This window comes from Volvox carteri, assembly GCF_000143455.1.
Source record: "Volvox carteri f. nagariensis unplaced genomic scaffold VOLCAscaffold_1, whole genome shotgun sequence".
NCBI classification, from domain to species: Eukaryota; Viridiplantae; Chlorophyta; class Chlorophyceae; order Chlamydomonadales; family Volvocaceae; genus Volvox; species Volvox carteri.
In genome coordinates, this window is record NW_003307545.1 from 863,209 (window position 1) to 888,456 (window position 25,248).

General features: G+C 54.1%; 3 protein-coding genes across 3 annotated transcripts; 1 reads left to right on the top strand and 2 right to left on the bottom strand.

The window, feature by feature from the left end:
- Positions 1-5,709: 5,709 nt before the first annotated feature.
- Positions 5,710-8,604, bottom strand: VOLCADRAFT_55531 (uncharacterized protein; the record flags this gene model as incomplete). Its single annotated transcript, XM_002945973.1, has 7 exons — positions 5,710-5,847; positions 6,085-6,636; positions 6,746-7,036; positions 7,574-7,729; positions 8,092-8,241; positions 8,324-8,431; positions 8,509-8,604. Coding segments are annotated over 7 exons (1,491 nt in total), but the record flags the coding sequence as incomplete, so codon positions are not given.
- A 1,583-nt stretch (positions 8,605-10,187) lies between these two features.
- VOLCADRAFT_108821 (uncharacterized protein) lies at positions 10,188-11,754 on the bottom strand (the record flags this gene model as incomplete). The annotated part of the gene is made up of 5 exons (XM_002945974.1): positions 10,188-10,661; positions 10,814-10,980; positions 11,398-11,482; positions 11,553-11,580; positions 11,661-11,754. The coding sequence occupies 5 exons, from the start codon at positions 11,752-11,754 to the stop codon at positions 10,622-10,624; spliced, it is 414 nt and encodes a 137-aa protein (XP_002946020.1). The 3' UTR covers positions 10,188-10,621.
- Positions 11,755-12,130: 376 nt separating this feature from the next.
- On the top strand, positions 12,131-24,662 carry VOLCADRAFT_115608 (uncharacterized protein; the record flags this gene model as incomplete). Its single annotated transcript, XM_002945615.1, has 27 exons — positions 12,131-12,205; positions 12,430-12,537; positions 12,652-12,695; positions 13,451-13,517; positions 13,866-13,905; positions 14,300-14,536; positions 14,908-14,957; positions 15,104-15,279; positions 15,572-15,690; positions 15,865-16,160; positions 16,538-16,567; positions 17,106-17,258; positions 17,660-17,727; positions 18,352-18,556; positions 18,984-19,075; positions 19,470-19,572; positions 20,159-20,323; positions 20,978-21,054; positions 21,710-21,770; positions 21,942-22,001; positions 22,323-22,464; positions 22,771-22,913; positions 23,332-23,378; positions 23,684-23,738; positions 24,014-24,052; positions 24,276-24,329; positions 24,561-24,662. The coding sequence occupies 27 exons, from the start codon at positions 12,131-12,133 to the stop codon at positions 24,660-24,662; spliced, it is 2,808 nt and encodes a 935-aa protein (XP_002945661.1).
- Positions 24,663-25,248: the final 586 nt, after the last annotated feature.

Here is a 25,248-nt window from a genome sequence, read left to right on the forward strand (position 1 = left end):
TTAAGCGACGGCTTCCGTGCCATATTCGAACTTCTCCGCCATTTAAATAGCTTTGAGGACTGCAGAAATGACGAACTGTTGTACACTTCTCGCGGGGTCGTACAGCGTGGATGCATTTCGCCACGTGATTGATTATGCATACGCGCGTATGTGCGCGAGGGAACCTTTTCGCAAGTTCTGGTCCCCAAAGGAGCACCAAAGTCTTCCCCGTTGTCTTCCCCTAGCTGATGGCGGTAACATTTTTGGTTTGCAAGCGAAGTGCATGGCAGGAGCATTACTTGAGGTCGGATGTGCTGTGACACTGAACACGGCCTCGGGCCGTTGCGCGATTGTTTGTAGATTTTTGGTCTTTTTGTTCATTATGCGCGTGAGCTGTACCTCTCGTGCGAATGATATCCAACCAGGTAGTAGGTATTTTACAGCGAGAGCCCCCCAGATAGACCCCAAGGGAATATGTACCCCAGCAATAGGGTGGTAAGGCTGTTGGAAGTCGCGAGCCACAACGGACCGTGCACTGCATTGCTCTGCCCTGCATTGGGAACCTACGACAGAAAGAAAACAACCGTGAGGACATGTGGCCGAGGCATTTGGCAGTACGGAGCTGTACGGAAGCTTTGTAGCTTTGACAGTGCTGCTCCTTGGACATGGATAAATAAATAGATCAGTTGCGAGTCCGCGTCGTACTCCCGTACAAAGCACGTGCTTAAATAGCTAGCTAGTTGAGCAGCATCGTCGCACTTTGTACGGCGGCATGTCACATCATCTATCCGTACAGTCACGTCACATTTTTTCATCATCACCGTAGATGTATCACAGGTGCTTGCATGGAAGCTTCCATCCCGGCCCACGCCCGCATTATCGTACGTACGCCCTGGGATTTCGGGTGTCGCGCTGGTGGTGGTGGGTATAGAAGTAAAGCGGAGAGACAAGAATTCCGTATGTTCATCAATTTGTGCATTGGTTTAAAGAGGCATGGAGATAAGCAATTGCATCGGATCGATACCTCTAGTAACTGGTAGCGGAAAGTAGTGTTTGTAGTGTGGTGGTTACAGTGTTTTTGTAGTGTTTGTGATTTTGAGTCTTAAAATGAAATCTCCATCCGAATTCACCAGTCGCGTATTGGGGTTCCGTCGTGTAGATGCTCCGAAGCTTTATGGCCTGCGATGACTGCTCCTATTCCAAGGTTGGCCGTGGATTGGGTGGGGTGGCAGCTGTGGTATGCATTTGTACCGGGCATCGTCTGTAGCTATCTGGTCATTACCAGTAAGTAGATATCCAGTTTTTACCTTGTCGTTATCGTTGTCTTGGCAGTTGGGAACGCGGTCCGTGTACGACAAGTTTTTACCCTGTGGCGCCAGTTACGTCGATGGTTGCAGAGGCAGCTTTGACGTTGGGGCTTAAAATGCGATAGTTACACGTGTAAAGGTATCGCCGTTGTGCCGTCACTAGTACGGCCATGTAAGACAACGTCTGTAGTACGACCATGTAAAACGTCAGGAGTACGAAAATGTACGACAATGTTAAATCCCTCGCCTGATAATCCTGACAGATTTCTGTTACCTGTGTTACCTTCATATTTTATGTGCTGTTGCGTACGGCTTGCTGTGGCTTACGTACTCCGTACAGGCTGGCTCCGATAGAGAAATTGCGCCCCACCGTCAGACAGGCTGGGAAAGTGTGTAGACAGGTAGCCCTTGCTGACATCTGCAAAACTTAGCGATCTCGGCAAAGGAACGGTCGGCATTGCAAGTTGAAGCCTCGTCGAGGTTGTGCCTGGTAAACAACCCTTAAGGTGCTGCTTGCCATGGCAGTCGCCTTTGAACGATGGATGACAAAGGAAGCCATAAGTCTACCTTTCTGGCAAAGCAGAGGACTGGCTGCACTTGGCAGAGCTTGCTCGTCCACGTCGGCGCCTGAAGGACCCACATGGGGATGCTTGCGGGTGTACGGCTGTGATTCCTTTGGGAGGACATAATTGAATAGAGGGTTTGGCACCATTGGTAAGGCGCGACCATTGCCCCCGGGAGATCCCGGGATCAATACCCGTTAGGGTCAAAAGTCCTTCCGGTGGTGGAAGGCATTGCGCCCCTAGTTGATGGACGGTGGTGACCTGGGATAAAGTTAACCTGCGAGCCGACCAGGAACGGGGTTGCGCCGCTGTCGACCCGGCAGATTCCGTTGGATGCTGGTGGTGGGTGCGGAACCTGAGCGATCCACTGAGAAGTTGACTAGGGTGACTGGATGAGGGTGCCCCGAAATACCGGGGAAGGCAGGGTTTCGCAGGGTAGCTGCCACGGGCGAAGATACACCCCCCTGTTTCACACATCATAATTGAAGGCATAGGTTCAACGGCTTCCACGCCGTGCATTTAATGTAGATATTTCGGCCATTTCGCCTCCTGTCTGGCTGTCTGATGTGTCTAGCATGCAGCCTGCTGGGTCGAAATTAATTGCGGGTGCCATGTACGGCATTGATATTCGGGTCTTTCCACCTGGCCAACTCGACAGCGTGGGCCCCCGGGGCTAACGCAAGAGGCAGAGAACAGCTAAGTGAGAGGATCTGGTGCTCGGTCAGCTGCCCTAGGCTTTGGGTTCGCACGGGACCAAGGGTCGGGGTTTCGAGTTCCTGGTTTCGCTGCAGGACATACGAGTGCCCTTGTCGTCTCTTAACCACACGCCATAAAGTATATATGATGTAACTTTTTGTATCGTGTTTAAAGAACATAATTGATTTCCTCTACTTATGTCGGCTTGATTCGATCCGTCATCGCCGAGGTGCACACTGTAAGGGAAGACTCTCACCGACTTCCTTTGTTTTCAATTGCATTTACCATAGCGTAGGTAGATCATGAATTGATTGGACGACCTCCTGCAACCGTTAGCAAATGGCGCCCAAGCGGCAACAAAAAAGCAAGGTTGAGGACCTTGTCAACCCTGTAGCTTACAAATCAAATTTACAAGCGCTCGGCTTTCTGTAAGGACAGCTTCCTAAGCTCGCGAGCCGCCTGGTGCAAGCAGTGTATGTTTCAATTCTCCCTATATAACTGACTTCACAGGCGAAACTTTGTGGCCGTCATATCGGGCATTGTCGTCGGGATCTGTGGAGTTGTGGGCTGGCATGGCTTTATCTACCATTTTATGGCGCAATTAGCGGTGAGGAAGTCCTCATAAGACAGCATAGCTAGTGATGGTTCCTCATATGCCCAGAAAGTTTTATTTGCTTCGTGGAAGCATGCTTCAGCCGATTTCGACCCGTGGTACTGTCCCTCCCGTTGGCTCCCACACAGTGTGTCGCAGCTATGTTTCTGAAGGGCTGCACCAATGCACCGAACTACTTCGTATCCTGGTACGTGTGTAAGAGCTCACCCCACGACGGGCCTGGCCTGGCCGCCTCTTAGATCACAGGGGGATCAAGCTTGTACTCCGTGCAATAGTGTTACTGGGGCTCTTTCGAAAGACAAAAAGCATCTGGTAACTTGGGCATGCCCCGTATGACTCGGTATGTAGGTTATGTAGTTGACTATGGATTTGGAATGTGCAGGGTATGGCCTGCGCATTCCATATACCCTGACAGACACCCTATGTGGTTCGTTTACCCTCTGCGTTCTGTTCGAGCTGCCTGGGCAGCTGGCACAATGTTTAAGGGGCTGCCTGGACTCTTAAGGGAGAGGGACCTGGTGTGTCTCTCTGACTTGGTTCTTGTGCCCTCCCCTTGCTGGTCTTGCGTCAACATGTTTTCATCTAGCTTCATCTCATCCTCGCCACTCAGCATGCTTGGGTTCAGTGGTGGTGTGAAAAAGTGAAGCAGCCCTTGCTGCTTCCATCCCTGCTTTTGCCGCTACCAACACTTGCTGAGGAGTTCTTGCCTGTGTTTGCTATGCGCTGCCTGGGCGAAGTAAAGCTCGTGGTTACATATTGGCGTTAACGGCTGCGAATGCGAATGCTGATGCTGACCTGCAGGAACACGTTGCTCTTTTTCGGAGTCTTTTCATCAACTACGTTGCTGTCGTACATCCTCTTCTGGATGATTTTCTATAACATATGTCACGTGTTCTAACGCGTACGCGACGCAAGTGATATACTACGGTTGGAGCGGACGACCGAGGCGATGTACGACGTACGGCGATGTGTCCGGGGGTTCCACCACACGGCGCCAGCTTTCCTTATCGCGTTTACAATGGCTGCCAATGTTCACTGGCATGTAACAGACGTGGCTATCGTGGCTGGTTGACTGATGTAGCTTTTGGTTAGGAAGTTGGCTCATAAGCCGTCCTGACTACCGAACACAGGGACTACACGCAAATCACGTGTAAATAAAAAGCCAGCGCTGCTTAAAGGCCTGGGATTGGGGAAACTGTGCTGTTGTATAAGCAGCTTGCCAACCACATCGCCATTTGCTGCTGCTTTTGCTCATCGCCGTGGCAAATGCCGCCTAGGAATACAGCATAAGCGACGTACCACACCCGCACAGCGGAAACAGTTGGCTTTCGCTGTTGGCTTTCGCTAGATGCCGTAATGGTTTGGATTGGGTTATGGATTTCCGTCCTAACTTAAAACAAGCGTATCTCATGTGCAGCTTCTTTAACAGTGCGATTATGGAGCTATGGCGATGATTAGGGGTAGACACAGATTTTCAGCGCGTCCAGCGCGCGCTTATGTACCTACATGTACGACATATATGCGACACATTTAATACCTTACAGGGCCTTAAGAACGAATCCCGGCGGGGGAATCCGGCACAACCGCCAGGGTAATTTTCATGCACGACATATTGGCACGACCGTGCACATACTAAACCAACCGAACGAGCTCTGTGCCCAATGCGAACACGGTACACGCCTCCGTAGGATGTGACACATAAGTGACGCCGAACAATAGAGCCAACGAAACGAACAGCACAAAGGAATGGCCTTTTGCACACAACCTCCTGCAACCACGTGAAAGAAGGCGAAAACCGTGTGAAACGGTACATACGACATCCTAGATGACTAACGGAGCTCCAGGCTACCAGCTCGCCATCTTGGGCCACATCGCAACCGTCCGAACGAAACCCGTCGTGCGTTCAAGGCGCATCAAACACCCGTGATGCGAATACGTCATAGCACATACCTTAGGCCGGCTCGCAGTATCCGCCCACGTTACCTGTCCAACGTGTCGTCCTAACCTTTTACGGTCAAATGCACACATCCGGCATACCATAAAATTATGTATACCTCTATGTACTGGCTGCCTGCAAACAGCCTGTCCAAAAACTAACTCAAAAAGTGGGTACAAGCCCTCAAGCATAACACCGTCAAGTCGGGAGCCTAACTGAGTAAAAACTACCCACTGAGCCTAACCACCATAACGGAAAACAGTGAATCCTATCGTATATCGCTTGCTCTTAACGGTGCAGAGGTGTCAGACCTGGCAGCGCCGACCGCGTTCTCGGCAATAAGGACTGGACCTCTTTCCATATTCCTCCCAAACCCATTACCATCCCCGGTTCCAGCCAACAGGCATGAGCCAAATAACTTCTACACCAAGCAATACATTCGCCAAAATGCCATGCGATCCAAGGCCCCATGAGATCCACCTAAAATCCACAACCCCCAACGGCATAATTGAAGCCGCCAACGGTCAACGAGCGCTGAACACCGGCCACCCTCCCTTGCGACCGGACGACGGCACCATCGCTGCCGTCGACCGCGTCGCTGCCTTCAACACGAAATTACCAGGGCCGCTTCTCGTAGGCGACCATGTCGTGCACATTGCCTTCGGCTTGTGCGGCGTTCGTACGAGCCTCCATTCGCATGGAACCGTTGTACAACATCTCGCGTGCCGTGGAGATCGAATTGGCGCCGAGATCCTGCAGACGGGATCGGAACACGGGAGTGGAGACCAGCAGCAAGGAAGAGTCGAAAAAGAAATCAGTTGGACGCTAAGGATACCTAAACATAACGACCTGAACCGAACAGAACATCCACTACTCCCTGGCTGCGGCATACCGCTACGGATTCACCACTACAGCTCAGTAGTCCGATGACGAAATGCCTGCGCGCGGCCTTGACCCAACTACCAAGCAGCCCTCACTGCAAAACCTCACCTGGAAGCCCTGCTTGACCGCCTGCGCCAGGAACGGCACCGTACGCCGAATGCTGCCCTTATCCTTGACCGCTCCAGACACGCCCTGGGCAATCTTAAGGCTTTGCGTGTCGCTGTGGTACCGTGTCTCGCTGCCTTTGGCCATCGCCTCCAGCGAGCCCATGCCACGGTACTTCTTCACGCGCTGCCCGTTCAATGTAAAGTACTCCCCAGGCGCTTCCGTCGTACCCGCAAAGAGCGACCCGCACATGACGGCACTGGCTCCCAGTGCAAGTGCCTTGGTGATGTGACCCGAGTTTTGGATGCCGCCATCGGCAATGATCGGCACACCGAGCTGGTTGGCAACGCGGGCGACGTGGTAGACGGCGGTGGCCTGCCCGCGACCCACTGCGCAGACCTCCTGGGTAGTGCAAATGGACCCAGAGCCCATGCCAACACGGAGACCGTCTGCACCGGCCTCAATGAGGCGGCGCGCTTGGGCGCCCGTGACGACGTTGCCGGCGACGACGTCCAGACCAGGATGGGCGGCCTTGATGTGCTTGATCATGGCCACCTGCGCGAGTCGTAATCGATCCGGGAAGGCAAAACCAATTCAAGGTTTATCCGCCACAGCTGCTGTGCAACAGCAGCAGCAGCAGCAGCAACATCCCGTTTTCACGTACCTGGTAAGTCGAGTCACCCTGGGAAGAGTCCAGAATGACGGCATCCACCTTGGCAGCCTCCCACAACAACTTCACACGCTCCTTATCGCTGTCACGCGTACCCACAGCAGCACCCACGCGCAGCTTGCCGTTGCCGTCCACAGAGGGCGCACCTGGGGCCGGGAAGCTGCGTGCGTCTTTAAAGTAGCCACGTGTGGCGAGGGCGACGAGCTCCCCGGCGGCGTTCACAATCGGCAGCTTGTTCTTTTTGTGCTTCTTCAAGACAGCTGCGGCGTCCTCAGGGGTGATGCCCTGTGGGTGATTAGGTGGGGAATTGGTAGTTAGTTGAATGCGGTTGCCTGATTAGTTGTAGTTGCAATTAGAGATAGTGGACTGGGGTCGAGGAGCGTTGCGGCAAGGGAAATGTGTACAGGAGCAAGGGGGAGCAGTCGATCGGGACATGATCGCTGCATGAAGTCGGCTTTGGACGGTGAAATATACTCAAACCCTCAGTCACAACGCTGTCAGTCAAATTGCAATGTACACGGGGTTGTGTACTGGGGGCCTCCAGCAGAAGCGGATTTATTTCGGATTTCATCACGAGCATTTCGGAATTTTCATAAGGAGCACATCCAGCGTCAGGCGCCGGGTTGGCCTGGGCTTAGCGGTCTAGAAACCTGGCTGGCGGACGATGGTCCCAGAGGTAACCCGGGAGTTTATGCGTGCTGCTTTTGCCCCTGTCCCTAATCTTACCTCACACCCTAGCTTCCACACTTTTCTCTTCTCAAACATCGGAGCATCTGGAAAACAACTTTAGCTGAAAGAACCCTCTTAACAGCCGCAACCCACCTCCGGCGCCGTGATGAGGTCCGTGGTCATGATCTCGCTGAGGGGTGTCAACCTGTCGTTGATGAAGTCAATATCGCGCGTGGTCACCACGCCAAGCAGCTTGCCGTGCAGCGCGCCGGTATCTGTCACGCAGACGCTGGAGAAGCCGCGTGTGTTCTGCAGGGTGTTGTGTTGGCCCAGAAAACACAGACACGTGTGTACCACCGTCGCCATTTTCCCCCCATCGCGGCTCAGATCATTAAAATACGCACATACACACACAAGCGCGCGCGATGTGGGACGTGGCCCAGACAAAGCAATTGGCGAAAGGAAAATCTTCCAAATGTGTGGCCGTGATACGATGCTGGTATACGGAGACATTCTGAAGTTTGCAGATGCGGATACGTTATTAGGAGACATTGACAAGGCTGTAGTGCGTGCGACTAGGTGAAGGGAGCTTTCAGCTCATGCGTCACGAGAGCATGTGCCATGCTATGCCTGCTGACCTGACGACACGCGTGTCCTGAAATCGGACCCACCTTTAGCTCATATAGCTTGTTGACCGTATCGCTTGGGCTAGCGACCGCAGGGGTGACAATGAACCCGGGGACGTGTGACTTAGCCTTGAGGACCTGCGCCAGCTGCTCCTCCGCGGTGTTGTTGTAATGGATAAATCCCATACCACCCAGCTGCAGAGCCGCAAAAATAGACAGTTAGGATGGAGCTTTCGTGGAGAGGTGTTGCATGACGGTCAAAAAGAGGAATGCGTACCGATGCCATGGTTATTGCCATTTCTGCCTCCGTCACAGTGTCCATTGGCGAGCTGACAATTGGGACGCGAAGGGATATGTTTTTTGTGACGTTGCTGGAAAGGTCGACCTGAATGCAAGATCGTGAGTTATGCTTGCGCACTCTGAAAGGCAATGTCGGGGAAAACGTGCCCCACAACTTCGCACCTCGTGGGCGGCAAAGAAAATATGACCCGGGTGGAAGATAACATCGTCATATGTATAGCAAACGCCCTGGTTAAACAGCTGGGAGGAACTGAAGCCTGCGAAATGAAGACGAAGCCCGTCAGGCAGCGTTGCCGAAAGTTTCGATCAGTACGCAAGCCGGAGACGCTCACCATCATAAATTGCGTCTGAGTAGCCGTTCTGCATTGTGATGATTTCTGTCGCTGGGCAAATTGCAAACTAGGTGAACACCTTTCCACACAGTGGCGGCCCTTACAACAAGTCTTTGAGCACTGCGTAAATTAATAATCATCCACGACACTAAGGCTGGACGATGATAATTGCGAATTGTGCACACGTTAATTAGGGCATTTGCATCACATGTTGGTTAGGGTCGTTAGCGTGAGGGCGTCGTACTCCACGCGGCCGTACAAGCAAGGCGTTTTGCGGCAAGGCTTGGCACAGTGTAGACATCGCTCGGAAAGTGCCCAAGAAAACCTGATTATTATAAAATGCCTGCCTCAACTGAAGCGGCCTTTACTTCAGGGCAACACCGAGGTAGGACGTGGATGGCTTTGTTTGACAACTTATCCTACTGCATCATTGTGGTGTCTGCTCTATAAGGCCAGAAGTGTTATCAGTACACGTCTTCAGCCATAGGTGGAATGCGTGATGGTGTCGGGTTGTCTTCTTCTAAAAGGCATCTTCCGGCAAGCTTGTCGCACATCACTATAGACGGAGATTTTTTCCTTACAGATAGATAGAACAGAAGCATTGAAAATGTCTCAACATGACTGCAGAATTGAGTGTTACATTCTACTCGTACTGCAAGTTTTGCAGTTGGCTTGCAACCGGAGTGCTCGCCAGTCGTTCGATCAGAACGAGCGAATCAGGTCCTACTCTTCATGAGCCTGTGACTAAGAATGTTTGATGAGGAACTCTTATCCCGGCCTGCCTGCGCATCAGCAGGTGAACAGCATCACAAGAATCCTTACCTAAGGGACCTGCTCAGGTTTTCCATAACCCACATTCCCCACACGGTAAGGCTGCAACTAAACTGTTGCTTTACTTACGCTTTACGTCCTCGGAGGCATCTGCTGTCGGCACACATTCTGCAAGATCATAGATCCCCCACGCTATGCCCTTGCCAGTTGAACAGCGCAAACAGCCAGTTGACCTGCGCAAAACCTCTTGCGGCGCAACTCCAAATCGATGACCACCTCCTTTCTCGATGCCTCAACCCAACGATACACAAACGCCGGCTTGTTGACCACACTGCCCAAACCAGACACAGCGAGACAGCATGTGGTGCATGTAGGGCCCAAGCTCTACGAAAAGCACCACTCCTTGCCTACACCTGACACCTTACGGCCTTGCATCTAAGTTTGCACCTCGCACACTGTTAGTATGAGGACGAATGGCCGCGGGGCTCAACAGCCTTGGGTGCTGATTGCAACGGCAATCAATTCGCGTCCGCCGTAACCAGCGTATATCAAACTGTCAAAAGAAGCCCAGCTGCTGTTAGACCAACGGCGGTTTCCAGTATAAAAAAACAATTATGTGCAGCTCACTGGTTGCAACCGCTGATACGTGATTCAAATGCTGTCGACTTCACCTAAATTTCCCTAGGAACTCATCTTCGACCCCGTCCACGACAATCGAACAAAACCAATTGATTGACGACATAGAAGCGGCCTTCAATGAACACAGCAACCCCAGTCGACCATGAAGCCATGGCCGTGCCAAATGCTGGGAGAACACTCACGGAACTAACACCCCACGCCGCGGGAACAACAACACAGAACCTGTTAATCAAAGTGTATACAGTGAAACGGGGCCAAACCTTCCCAAAGGAAGATGCCGACCTAATGTAACTCTCTCCATCGCCCTTTTTCAGCACTCCGAAACCTACACAGGACAACGTAGGACCATATTACACTGCACTCCGCGCCTTCATCCTGCGGTAGGACCGCATCAAGTCCCAACTAAGCGCATTCGAGCAACCAGCCACATGCTTCATCTCCCTCTCTCGTTAATTTGCTCTTCCTAGAAACCGGCACGCACCGGGGGCAAAAGCTAAGTGCGGCAGCTGCAACGCGCAGGGGCTACAGCCTTCTCACGCGTTGGTGTAGTCGGGCCGGTCACTTTCCAGAAGGCTGCAAGCCAATGAAACAGGGCAGGGCACGATCAAATTAAACTCGTCATAACGGGTGTTCGGATGATCCGCATCCATATCGCCTAAGGATGCCGTAAGAAGACGACGCCAGCTTTAGTCTTGCTGAGAATTCCCCAACCAGCATAATATTACCTGCGCGAATGCTTGACAATCGCGCGCCCAATCGCGTTGATCCAATCCTCTTTTTCCTTATCGGTGTCGGCAATGAAGAACATGCTCTCCGCGTGTGTCGAGATCTCAAAAGCATTTGCCTTGTTGATAGTGTCTTCCGCGCCTTTAATGGAAAGGCACTTGTTCACCTGTCGCGGGACAACCCCAACCCAAAACCCTCGATGAGGGATGCCTGTGCAGAAGGACGCGACTCCATCGCAAGCCGGATGCTAAACGTGGTTCAAAAGGCCATCAAACCATGATCGAAACATCGAATTTGCCATGAGAGGGAGTAAAGCTGCCTTCAGGGTCAACCGGGAGGGTTGAGGGCACGCTTCCGGAATGGAAGACCCTTAGCCTCCCGCATGCCAGAGGATAATTCGTAAAAAAGGAACGTGAGCTAAGGTGCTGTCGCGTGCTATCGTGATTAGCATGTTCAGCAGAAGCTGCCATGTTGGTGACGGGTCGTCAACCCAGGCTATGTAGACCAGGGCCATGCAAGAACTGTGTTTTCACGTGCACCCCGTGTGCTCCCAGGACCTTGCGAACGCTACGTAGGTTCTCACGTCAATCACACCACGGGGCACGGAGTCCGGCGTCACGACGTCGCTCTTGAACCAGAAAATCTTGCCCTGCTTCATTACGAACCACCTGGGCAAAGCCATACCCGGGAATTTAAGGTAGCCAGGACGGCCATGCAATGATACAAGTATTATCTTACCTTCGTCGCCAAGTTTTGATGTATTCGCCTGAGAGATGCAAATAGGAAAATATTTAGCAAGGGCTTTCACGCAATTCCGAGTACGCAATATCGGTCCCATGTTCTAACCTTGTTTTTGCATCCAACCACAACGCTCAGGAGTATGCCAAAACTCCACTCCACCATATGTCTCCTTGGGGCCCCTGCCCCACAGCGCCTGCATTGCTTAGGGCCCCGGCTCGGCTAATGAGAAATTTAGAGGTTATTGTCCTTTAATAAAGACAGATAAAGGCAGACGACGAAGCCTTAAGTGTTCGAGAACGCGGCCGCTGTCAGATGGCAGCACGACCTAGAAATCAAAACACTGGGAACGAAATCCGTAAGCACAACCTACTTACTTCAACAATGGCTGCGCGTGCGTGCGTGTGTACTTGAGTAAACGCTGTGTATGAAGGTTATCCAAAGCTTGGCAATCCTCCGAAATCATATTCCGTACAAGTCCTTCGCCTGGCTTGTTTCAGTTCAGAAGCCAAATGCGATTGGACTTCCGACTCAACCTGCACCTCAACAATCCTTTCTGAACTAGCGAAAACATTAAAATGGCTCTTTCACACGCCTTCCCGGGGCCCGGCCCATCACAAGGGCACATAGTACAAGGCTTTGATTTAACACAGGTAACTTTACTTTCGTCAACAATATTCCTGAGTGCGTTGTTATTTGATGGAACAGTCAGACGGTCGATGTAACACCTGTGCATATGGGTCACTGCTGGGTCACTGTCACAGATGAGTGGCCGCTTTGGCGGTAATTAGTAGCCCCAAGCATGATGCTCTCGTCCTTAGGTTTCCAACCCCCGTAAGGGCTCCCAATATAGGACGGTTCACCTGCTTCCTGGCAGGATGACGATGGTGAGGAGGATACGATAGACGCCTTGGAGTTGGTCGGCTCCTTCCGAACCAAAGTTGTTGGCGTCCGTTACTATAATGGAGAGGCAAACAAGGACGAGGTATGTACCCGTGCACCTTTTCACTTTGCACGGCAGCGTGCTGCGCAAGCTATGCATATGCGATGCCCTGCAAACCGTGCCGATATTTGGCGTAGTATTGTGTAACATTTGCAGATGGTCCTACTGGTACGGGAGCCCAACAACCCATATGACAGATGGTGCGTTATTGGGGTACCGCAACCAATGTTGTAGCAGGAGGTGTAATTGTCTCAAGACTTTTCCAGCGTCACCAATTGTACGACGAACAGCAAATTTTTATTACTTATAAAAAGCTAAACGAGCATATTCATTACTTTTTTAGGCATGATATATTCGCTGACATGCTGGTAAGAGGAGGGAAGAGCAAGGGAGAAAGCGAGGGGAAAGAAGGGAGAGAAGGAGAAGGGGGGAAGTAAGCGAGAAGGAGAGGGGAAAGGATTAGGATATGTTGTGAAGCCCCGCCCGGAGGGGGGGTTCGCCATGCTCTTTAAAGCTGATAATGCGCCTCTCGGAGCTGTTGAAATGAGGGGCGGAAGACGAGAGGAGACTGGAAAAGAGGGAGGGAGGAAGAGTCTGCGCATGCCCCGGAACGGCCTTTATTCGCCTAGCTTCGTAGCAGTGAAAATGATGATCAGGCCAGGCCAAAACTTGAACGGTATGACCGGCGGCTTGCCATGTCCAATATTCGTTACACAGTTGCAAAACGATCTCCAGGCCATAATTGCAAGAATCATTGCAACATTTTAGGACGCCAAAATTTCTGTTACCAACTTTTACTGGTATTGCGTAATAACCATGTATGTGGGAACAAATCCCTCTCCTAAGGAGCTTAAGTTCATCTTTATTATCTGCTTTCCCATATGCCTGTAAACGAAGCGAAACGGGATATGCCAGAAAACCAAACGTCTCTCCACTACACACCTACATCTTGCAGGGCAATCAGGGTTGACAACGTGCGGGGAGAAAAGATTGGCCACATTTCCCGCGAGCAAGCAGCGGTGGTGAGTCTCTCTCGCTCCTTGTGACCTGCCTTGCTTTGACCTGGTTAGCTGCTGCCGGGGCTCGCGCCGCTGAAGCAGGTAGCTGAGCATCTACGTACACCACTGCAACAACCTCCCGACACTTGCCTGCGACTGTGTGATGCGCATGCTTTGTTAGAAGTCAAATCGTTATTATCATTATTATTATTATTATTATTATTATTATTATTATCATTATATTATTATTATGCTATATTATTATTAACATTATTATTCTTATTATTATTTTACAGTTATTATTTCTTGCTTATCATTTCTTATGTTCACCTTCATGTCTTTGACCTCAGCACGCCCCGCTGCATGCCGCAGATGTCACCCTTAATCGACCGGGGCCAGCTCCGCATTGAAGGTACGGCAGTCTTGTCCCCCGCAGAGTTATAAACTTCCCTAATCCCGATCTCCGCTCAACCATAACGCCTATGACAGCATATCCAACACAGTGTCCGACCTAAACTCTTCACTTCCTTGTAAGGGGTGGTAATTCCCCTTACAAGGAATTACATGGCCACCGGAAGAAATCCACCCGCCCAGTTACACCAAACCTGCGTAACCAGGGAGCGACAACGTATGCCCAGCACTCCCATCTGTACATCATCTGTACTTAACGACTTCGCCAGCCCTCGCCTCGCCTATTTGAATCCGGCGGCCTTGATTCATGGACGTATGCAGCCTTTTTTATCCTTTTTTGTGTCCCCTTTTCATGTTTTTTCCGTGTTGTTCCGGTGCGCGATCATGCCGGGCAGGTCTCGTGCAAGGCGCCAAAGGTGCCTTCACGATGCCCATCGACTTATTTTGTTTCACCTCGCCCGCTGACGGGGAGGCGGTCGCCAAGCGTCTGCGCGGCGGCGGCATCTTGCTGGTCAGGAGTCAAGGCGGCCGCGGCGGACCGAGCGGTGCCGGACAGGCACAAGGCAGCGCGGCAGGCACAAGGCCCATGACGCAGTCGGAGCTGGACACGTCCCTGGAGCGTATGTTCGACGGTGGGATTGGCAAAGGGTTTTGTTTTAGGAGGAGGGGTTTCGTGCTACAGGGTTGCCTGTGCGCTGTGGCCATCTCTTCAGAACCACGCAACTCCCCACAGCCAACGGAATGGTTCCACATATTGGACATTTGCAGAGTCCGTATCCCGCGCGGCATGGGTAGCTTGGTTTTAGCCTGGTTGCTTTTTTGCGGCTGACAGAGTAGAGACATTTTAGGTGATTCAGCTTCCCACACTCGCCGGTTGTTGTATCACGTCTTATCGCAGTAAAAGAACCGATCGGCGGATGTCAATCCCGTGATACCCAGGATACTACACCGGTTATCCCTGGACTGGGTACCCATGTCCTATGTCCCGTGCGTATGATTGCAGAGGTGCACACCACCGGCGCCCTCCAGCCCGCCATGGAACCTGACGGGGAGGTAGGAAAGGAGCGCGCGCCGATCTGAGTCCATTCCGCCCCGCAGTGTACAAAACAGCTTCAAAGCACCCAAACCCAACACTCAGTCCGCTTCTGGTGTGACCCGTGGGTCAGTCAAGATTGCGTTGCCCGCCGGTGTGTCGGCAGGTGCTGTCGCGTCTGTATCCTCACCAACGTGTGGCGCTGGCTTGGATGGTGACCCGCGAGAACGACTGCGGTTTGCCGCCGTTTTGGGAGGAGCAGCGGCCGCGCGGCGGCGGCGGTGTGCGCTATCTCAACACGCTGACAAACTTCTCGGTTTCGGAGAAGCCACAGCCGCTTCGGTGAGTCCTGTCCTGTCCTGTTCTGTTCCTCTGTTCCTCTGATCTGCATCCTGTGCATCCTTCCGTTCGTCCCTCAGAAAGTGTCCGCCTTAGCCAACCTTCGCTTTCATTTTATGATTCGCAACGCACATCCTCATGGCTGGGCATGTTGACAGTTTTATCAATTTTGAACTTCCGCGCGCAAGTGTCTCTCAAGTAAGACCTTCGCATCCACCGCGCTTCCTGTTCGTTCGTGTGCTCTTTTTCTTTCTCATCAAATCGTCCTTCCGACGGCTGTACGGCAACACGACAGAGGAGGCATTCTTGCGGATGACATGGGCCTGGGTATGTGGCTTGGACGGGGCCGGGTAAATATTGACGAGACCGACCGATGCCGACCTGCTGGCATGCGTGCGATTTCTGAAATTTGTGGTCCGCACGGCATTTGTATAAAATAGTGTTATGATCGTAATGTAATACCGCGATCGATATCATAGCAAGGAAAAGGACCTGGGCCTTTGCCTGGATTTTAGGGTTGTTCGGATGGTAGGATGCATGCATGTCGTCCTCACACTGTGTCGGGTGGTGTGGAAATCTCGGTCGCAGGAAAAACCCTGACCCTGATTTCGCTCATCGCGACCAATCGGCCGGGCGTGCAGCTGCCCCCTTTCCAGATGATCAGTCTTGGTGGGGAAGACAACGACGGCAGCAGCGGCGGCGGCGGCGCTGCAGCAGCCACTGCAATGGCGGTCGCGGCGGCAGCAGTGCCGCCGCCGCTGCAACAGCAGCCAGTGGCGGCGGTTGTGGCAGTAGCAGGGAAGCGGGGCAGGAACCGCAAGGCCCGCGAGGCTGCCGCAGCCGATGCTGACGAGGACGACATGCCGCAGCCGAAGCGCCGAAAGGTCAGATGACCGACGGAAGGAACGCTAACGGGCTAACGGCTAACGGTAGATGCCGTAGCTGTCCTGAACTGCAGCACTTCCAGAACTATCCACTTTCAGACTAGCGGCGTTTTGACTTTTGTCCTTTTATATCCGATCTTTCAGCCTTCCGCACTAATCCTGTCGCATCTTATTGGGATCGATTTCGCTTTGGCCAGGCTGTAGCTGGAGCGTCAACGCCAGGCGCCGCTGCTGCCGCCGCCGCGGGTCCCTCCACCCCTGGAGCTGCCGGCGGCCACACGTTATTCGCAGCGCCACAGCAGCCGCCGCGCCCCGACGGGCCGCGCTGCACCTTGATTGTGTGTCCCGTATCGGTGATGTCTAACTGGGTCTTGCAGATTCAGGAGCACACCGCGGGGAACCTGAAGGTGCGCCTTGCGTTGTGTGCGCTGTTTCGCGTCTTGCGTGGTTGTTACGGAGGGCTCCAAACTCGTGAAGAGTAGAGCCAGCGGGCCAGCTGGCCGTGTGCGCTGCACTGCACTGCACGGCACTGTCTTGTGATGTGACACACAAAAAAGCTGTCGCGTGATGGGTGGGGCGTTACTTCTTACGATTGTTCAGGCAGCATCCGTTCCTCCCTGCGCTGTTGGTGGGGTGTGTGTGCGTGTGTGTGCACACGCGCGAGTTTGTGAGTATGAGAGTACATATGACGCATGCCGGGAGCCTGTCTACATCACATCTCCTCCTCCTATTCCCTGCTTTGGCGCGGCCCGGCCCCATTCCTATCTCTCATCAAGCCTCCTGCTCCCGCACCTCTGTACATTAGAAGGGACCATCCCATGACTTACTTCAAAACACCACCACAAATGCGGTTGTCTGTCGCACTCCAGTCACCATGCCGCCCATTTCCTTGTTCCGCATGCGTTTGAGGCACGGTGTATATGTATCGTATATCGCATCCCGCAGGTTTATCAGTACCACGGTCCCGACCGCTCCCGCTCTCCCAGCTTCCTGGCCAGTCACGACGTGGTGCTGACCACGTACTCCGTGTTGGGAGGGGACCTGGCGGATGGCCGGGGGCTGCTCAGTGTCAAGTGGCTGCGAGTGGTGCTGGACGAGGTGCGTGACATGGCCGATGGTAGCTGGCAGCTGGCTGGCTCGGGAAGGGAGGGAGGGGATGGTAGGGAAGGGGAGGGAGGGAAGGGGAGGGAGGGAAGGGGAGGGAGGGAAGGGGAGGGAGGGGAGGGGAGGGAGGGAAGGGGAGGGAGGGAAGGGAGGGAAGGGGAGGGAGGGAACGGAGGGGAGGGGAGGGGAGAGTCCTTTCCTGAAGAGACGGACGAGCTGAAGGAACCCTAAGCCAACCTAGATCGACGCTCGCTAACTCCAAGGACAGCCCGAGCGAGAGTATTTTGAATCCCAGGAAATGGCTCCATTTAACTTCCATGACATGGAGACAATTGCACTACATCAATGGCATGGATGCCAACAACCCGGTTCTCCTCCACATAACCCGTCGACAGGCACACGCCGTCAAGAACCCGCGGGCTAAGTGGAGCCAGGCCGCTGCCAAGCTAAAGGCGGAGCGCAAGTGCGTCGCTGGCTCTTACAGTAGACGTTGTACACCCTCGTTGGACCACTGGGAGCGCATTGCAACGGTTGCTCCAGGCCGTTGGGGTGAACCTAAGCCGTTGGGTCGTTAGGGTGGTTGGGTCCCTCTTTTAAGACCTGTGGGGGGCCCCCTAGCACCCGCGGGAATGGGTCCCTATGACCTCGCCTAAGTTTCTTCCCTGGCGTGCCCTAGCTGCAACGATTTCGTATTTCCTTCACTTGATTGGAAGTGATTGGAAGTGTGGGAGGGGGCGACTTTGCCGTAGCCTCTCTGTATACGAGTGGGATTGGAGGATTTACAGATCCTCGGCCTTCGCTAAGACGCTCGTGAGCGGCCGACGACGGACGGCACAGACGGGCATATTCATGTACACAGCGAACGTGTGGGTCCGACAGAAGAAAACACCCGTTCATATGGAAAGGCAGCAGGACGATGGGGTGGCGAGCGCGAGCGTGAACGCGAACGCAAGCGCCGCGGCCGCTTGCACGTGAACTGACCACATCGTTTCATTTTGCGAGCGCAACGAATGAAACAAAACAAAACAAAACACAGCCAACCACCTGCCTGTGACCCGCACCCCTACGCTATACCCCTCCTCGTCAGGTGGGCCGTTACCGGCACCCCCATACAGAACCGCCTGCGCGACCTGCACGGGCTGGTGTGCTACCTGGGCCTGGAGCCGCTGCAGGAGCGCTCCATCTTCACTCGCGTGTTGGAGCGGCCGCTCAAGGACTGCGACCCACGGGCCGTCAAGAAGCTTCAAGTGTTGATGCGCACCATCGCCATGAGGCGGACCAAGGATCTGCAGGTGGGGGCTGCGTGCGCATGTGCATGTGTGTGGTGGTGTGTGTGTATGTATGTGCGTGTATGTGGTGGTGGGGGGGGAAATGGGAAGAAGCGGCAATACATTGGGGATGAGGGAAGATAGCGGAGACGATCGGAAGGGGATGATAAGAAAGGGGAGTGGGAGGGGAAGGAGGCAAAACGTCGACGAATAGGAGGGGATCGGAAGGAGGGAGGTCGTCAGCTAGCTCCACCTCTACGGTTGGTTCATGTCCAGTGCTACTACGGTGATGGCAGGATTCGCTACCGCACCGTTATTGCTGTTTACGACGTAGACTATGTGCCCTTGCGCCTCGCCTCACCTCACCTCACCTCACCTCACCTCACCTCACCTCACCTCACCTCACCTCACCTCACCTCACCTCACCTCACCTCACCTCACCTCACCTCAGATTAACGGCAGGCCGCTGGTGGTGCTGCCCCGCAAGACCATCAACATCGTCACGGTACACTTGACGAGAGAGGACCGTGTCAAGTACGACGCGTGAGTCCACGAATCGTCGTGCAGTTATCCTTTGGCATGCCATGTACTTCGCATGTATTTCCGTGCACCCGTGCACGAGCTGCGCCACGGCATAGGTAGGCACACACGCGTGTGTATGTGTGTGTGCGTGTGCGTGTGAAACTCAGCGCGTCGCATCGAAACGTAACGGGGTACGGCACATGTTACCCCGAGCTGGGGAGTTAGGGAGCTAGGGGTACGACTGAGGAAAGTACCGGCGTGCCTATGTGGGCCACCTGGTCTATGCGGAATCCAACACAGGCGGGGGTCGCCGCCCGGTACTGTGGCGCTGTTCACTTTTCCCGGCCGCCTTTTCCTAGCCCTCCCATCCTTGGCGCCTTTTCCGTGTCCGGCCGCTGCATGTCTCGGGCTGCAGTCTCGAGCTGCAGGGCCGTCAGGTCATTGCACACGCGCTGCAGTCCCAGACGTTGTTGGAGAACTACATGAGCGTGCTGGAGATCATCCTGCGCCTGCGCCAGGTGTGCGCCAAGTGTGCGTGTGGGTGTGCGTGTGGGTGCAAGAGTAATCACGCCATGTGCGGCGGAGGGGTGGGTGGCTGGGGGGTTGGGTGGGCAGAGGGGGGTATGTGTGAGGAATGGTAGGACTTGGAAGTATTGCCGGCATAAGCACTGCACTCCTGATTGGTGGCCCGGGAAGTATTTTGCTTTTGGACTATAATAGCTTCAATATGTTTAGTAAAATACATCCAGAATATTAATAAAATATTCAGAAATATATCCTGGGGTAAAACATCGCCAGCCAAATAAAAATGGAGGATTTGACGGTGGGCCTACGTATTACTGACGTGATGCTAAAAAAAATATTATTTTGACCATATTTTGACCATATTTTGGCCATGTATCATGTATAGCGGCGTTTTTTCTTCTTTAGGTGGCGGTCTGTCGGTCCCTGGCCCAGCCGCTGGGGCCGCTATCCCCCCATCCTAGACATCAGGAGACTCTGAAATTGCTTCTTGGAGCTACCGACCTCAAGAGACCCCAGCATGCAGTTGTATGTAACTAAACTTCCTATCCTTGTCTGGGCCCTTTTTCACGGGGACCGCAGGTGGCGGATGCGGGCTGCCTGTGCACCCGTGATCCGCTGCCCCTTACGGAGGCAGCCGCAGCCGCAGCCGCACCAGCAGCAGCCGGGGCCCGGCAGCAGGTTGGCCCAGCCCTGACGGATGCGGAGCGGCACAGCCTGGTGGAGCTCCTCACCGCGGGCCTGCAGGTTGGGACCGAGTGGGGGAGGACAAGTGCAGGGGGAGGATTGGGAGCAAGCGGGTTGGGAGCCCTTGGCTGGATGGGCAGGCAAACAAAAGTTGGAATAATAGCTTGCACCCGGGTCTGGCTTGGGCTTGGGCTTGGGTCTGGCTTGGGCCATTCTCGAATTTAAGGGCCTGGGCATAGCTGCCGGCGCTGCGGGCAATGGGGCGCCACGATTAGTCCCCCTTTCGCATGTTGGAGGGTTAGCGAGCAGGCTACTCTTATGTTTCCATGTTCACCAGCTTAATCCGAAGTTGACCCGCGAGCCGCGACGCTTGCTTCCTTCTTCGCCATCTTCGTCGGCTGGCTTCTTCTTGCTGGGGTGGCCAGTTAAGAGGAAAGGGCTGATCAGTGGCCCTAACGGGGCCTATAGTGGGTATTTGGGCTGATTGAGGAGGCCGAATAGCTAACCCTAAGCCTACCATCTAACCCCTTGGGAGGCCTTCAGGCCTTAGTGGTCCTGTTCCCATTCCTTGGAACAACCCCCCCGCTAGGGCCGTGTCCGTTTGGGTTCTTCTTATGTCGGGCCATGCCATGATTATAGTCCTTTGTCGGGCTAGCTTTATTTTTTTTCCTTGCCCCATCCCTCGTCCCCGTCCCTGCCCCGCTCTCCTCTCAGGACGATTGCCCCATCTGCATGGAGTCGTTGAATCAGACGGCCTGCATCACCCGCTGCCGCCACATCTTCTGCAAGGCGTGAGTAGCGTTAGCACACGCACCTTCACTTTTACTATCTTGAGCTTCTCTTCAGGGCGGTTAGCTGCTCGGCTGGCTGGCTGGCTGGCTGGCTGGCTGGCTGGCTGGCTAGCTGGCTGGCTGGGTGGCTGGCTGGCTGGCCGGCTGGCTAGCTAACACTACTCACTGTATTTGCGGCACCATGGGTTGCCTTTGGGACCGACTGGTAAAGCGCCGCGACGGAGGCCTTCCGCTTCAGTTCAAGGGCCTAGGGCCTAGGATCATATGAACTCCAGTTAGCACGGGGAGTTGTTGCTTGCCCAGCCTGAGCCTGTTACCTATCGACCGATGGTAGTTGCAAGTGATGGAGATTTGCGCTTCGTTTCGGTGTGTCCTCGGAGTTGTTTCGGAAGACCTTACGCTGGGACTCTGCTGCCGTCCCAATTATCACACGTCATCGGGTGGATGCTATGCCGGGTGCTGCTATGCACAAGTAACATGAACGCTTGTCTGTTTTTTCAAGAAGTAGCTTTGGCTACTATTTACCCTTGACCGGTAATTTATCTTACTTTCGAAGGGAAACCGTACATAAATTGAAAAGCAGCCACTTTCACCGCCAGCGCGAATCATAGTCTGTCCTGGCCCCCTCCGCCTCCCCCCTCTCGCGGTGCTGCAGGTGCATCGAGAACGTGATCGCACGCGCTGCCGGCCCCGGCTGCCCCATGTGTCGAACAAAGGTAAACAAAAACGTTGTTCTGTTGTCCAAAAACGTCTACCCCTCCATTCCATCGGATCCACCACACCCGGAGCTCTCATGTCGATTTCCCTTTCCTTGACTCCTTGCGCATCCCCCCTGCTTCCCCCTGCATTTACCTTGCCTACCGCCGCTGCGTTAACTTTGTTGCCAGATAACGATGCTAGATATTGTGGAGCTGCCGCCGGATGCAGCCACGGAGCAGCTGACGCAGGTGCGTACCGGCGAGGATTCTGGGGGGGGTGTTTGTCGGGTTGCGGATTGCGCAGGCTGCGCGGTTTCGGATGTCCTAGGTATAGGCTTTTAGAGGTCTCGTTGCTACAACGTGGGTCAAGGGACCAATGGGTGGTTTCGGAGCAGCATCCGAGGTGATGGATGAAGGTCTTTGACGTTTGGAAGTGGCAGCGTGTGCCGCTGGTGTCGAGTGCGCTTACTTTTTGCGTAATCCGTGCACCGTACGTTATATCATCCACTCACCACTCCGCGGCTCGCTCGTGTTTCTCGCTTCGCCCTCCCCCCCAACACCCCTATGTAGGCCGGCAGTGACGTGGCTGACCCGGAGGGTGCCTCCGCCAAGGTGGCGGCGCTCATGGCGGCACTGCGCTCAGCGGCGGCGCAGCAGCCCATGTACGGCAGCGGCGGCCCCATCAAGTCCGTGGTGTTCTCCCAGTTCACAGGTGGGGTCCAGGTGACTGACTGGGTATTGAGATTTCTAATTGCGGTAGTGCGGTATTGCGCTACTGCGGTGATGTCTAGAAGTAAATTTTCCAGGGCTGAGGCGCCTTTGCGTCCGTCTTGCTTGGCTCCTCCGAATCCCTCGTCCACGTCCTTAACTTCCCTTCTGAGCCCTTCTCGTCACTAGCAACTGCGTTTTAGCGCATTGCTCCCACGTGTATGCTGTCCGTGTTATCCGTGTTTCCCCTGTCCTCCGCCTTAACCCCATATCCCAATGTCCCACGTCCTCCACGTGCTCGCACTCACAGGCATGTTGAACCTCGTGGGTCGTGCGCTGGAGGCCGCCGGAATGCGGTACGTGCGACTGGACGGCTGCACCCCAGCCAAGGCGCGAGCGGACATGGTCCGGGACTTTGCACGCCGAGAGCCGGACAGCCCCGTTGTGTTTCTGGTAGGTGTTTTGGTGCACCACATATGTCATGTGCCTATTTTAAGTTTAAAACAGCGGCCTGCAGAAGCCCTGAGCGGAGCATCCGCAAGCATTGGTAAACCTGTAATGTGCTGTGCCGTATTATGTTTCTTGGGCTTGGTAGGCGGAAAGAGCGGGTGACAGGATGGGCGGGTTGGCTGTGGGTGAATACTAAGACAGGTGGGTGAGGCGGAAGGAAGGTGGAAGGTGGAAAGGAGCTGGCATCACCGCTGCAGGTGATGGCGCATGTCCTCGTCGTGGACATGACGCTTGCATGTCCGCCCCAATGGGGACGCCCCTCTGCTGCATCCTGGCTGTATCCGCAAGTATAGCACGGAAGACACGCATACGTTGTCTACACGTTTAGGCACGTGCGCCAACCGCCAACCGCCGCATGCAGGTGAGCCTCAAGGCCGGCGGTGTTGGAATGAACCTGACTGCAGCCAGGTACGGTCTTAAGGCTTGCTTGTGTGCAGGTGTGCAGGAGCGGCAGCGTGAAGGGGGGTTCTTAGGTATGCTGATCGCCAGGTTGGTCGTCTTCTGTGCTCTGTTCGTCATGATACAGGCACACCGTTACCACGAACACCGCAGCCAACGCAGCAAATTTCCGGAGCAAGTCGCGCTTCCCGCGCTTTGCGTATTGCTTTGTTTCCTAGTATAAATCCTTTACCCTCCTTGCCAGGGAGGGTTTTTTAGTAAACATCTGATCTAACCCTTATGTACGGCATCGTACATATTCCTGTGTACTGCAGTCACGTGCACCTGCTGGACCCCTGGTGGAATCCTTCCGTGGAGGAGCAGGCCATGGTGCGCGGGTTGTGGGGTTGGATGGGATTCGGGTGCGGGAGGGGCCCTTGCGCCGCAGTCGAGACTGCATCTTTGGCATCTTGATTAGTATTTGTAGAGGGTAGTTGTTGACTAACGATACATCACGTTGTTGTGATAACGACGCCGTGTGAACATCTGACCTGTGTGCACACACCTGCCTACTTAGTGCTGCATACGCCTTAGTGGACGGTTCTTTGTTTAGTTTTGTTGACGCACGGTTTATCTCCCTCCTCCTTTTCTCTTCCTTCGTGTAGGATCGAGTCCATCGGCTGGGCCAGACCCGTGACGTGGAGGTGAGGATTCAGGATGAAGCGGTGTGCTTTAATAAATGATCATTTGCTGCTGTCAGCCTGCAGGCCGACGCAGCCGCCTTGTAGCTCTCCGCAGTGGCTGCTGTCATTTGGCGTGAAGGCAACTTCCTTGTCAGCCCATGGTGCCCTTCCCTCCGCTCTTCCCTGCACCTCGGCCCGCAACTCCAATCGCCATCCTCGCTTCCTTGCTGCGCACCTCGCACAGGTGTTTCGCTATGTGGCGGCGGACACCATCGAGGAGCGCATGCTGCTGTTGCAGGTGCGAGCAGTCGTAACCAGCTGTGATGCGACATCTGCGCCCTATCCGGGGGAATCTGAAGATAAGCCACGCGGTGTTGTACGGAGTACATCGTGAAGTGACGCACCTAACGTAGCCTAACCTTACGTGAAGGCAATCTAGGTCCGACACGCGAGAGCAATTGACGGAAGGTACAACAGGAGAGCGGCGCAAGCCCGTTGACCCATGGGTCTATTGGTTTCCCCCTTGCAGGAACGTAAGCGCGAGCTGGCCAACGCAGCGTTCGATCGCCGGTCCGCGGAGCAGAACCGCCAGATGCGGATCGATGACGTCAAGCTGCTGATGGACCTCTGACAATTTGCACCTTGCTTCTTGGATTTTGGTTTTCGCAAGATTGTGCGAAGCCCGCGTGCCCTGTGGTGGTGTTATCTGCTTGCCCAGCACCATCCGTGCTGGTCAGTAATGCGTGGTGACCGGTGACCGCGGGCTTTGTTGGAACCGCAAATGGTTGATCCCTTAACGACCCCATGACCTGTTCGCTTGGGTTTTTGTGGGGACGTTGGCTGCAAGGAAGCCCGATGGGAGCCTTGCATTGCATGGGGGGATGGGGTACAAAAATATCGAACCCATTCGTTGCGGTATTGGAGCGGCGGATTGGGGTTGCAAGAGCAGCTTTTTGTTTCTACAAAATGGCACTGTGATGTATGCGAGTAGGGGGGTTATGAATGAGCAATACTCCATCTGCAATGCTTAGGTTTGTGACTTACCTGGATTGTGTTTTGACGCTGGCAACGTGGGAGTGTTGGACCGCACTGGACCACACTTGGTTTCTTAAAGTACAGTAAAGTGTATTGCAGTTGTCCGTTAGTCGAGGCGTGAAGAGGACGATCCTGCTTCGCGGTGGGCGAGTGTTCGTGGGGACATTGGCGATGCTAGTTTT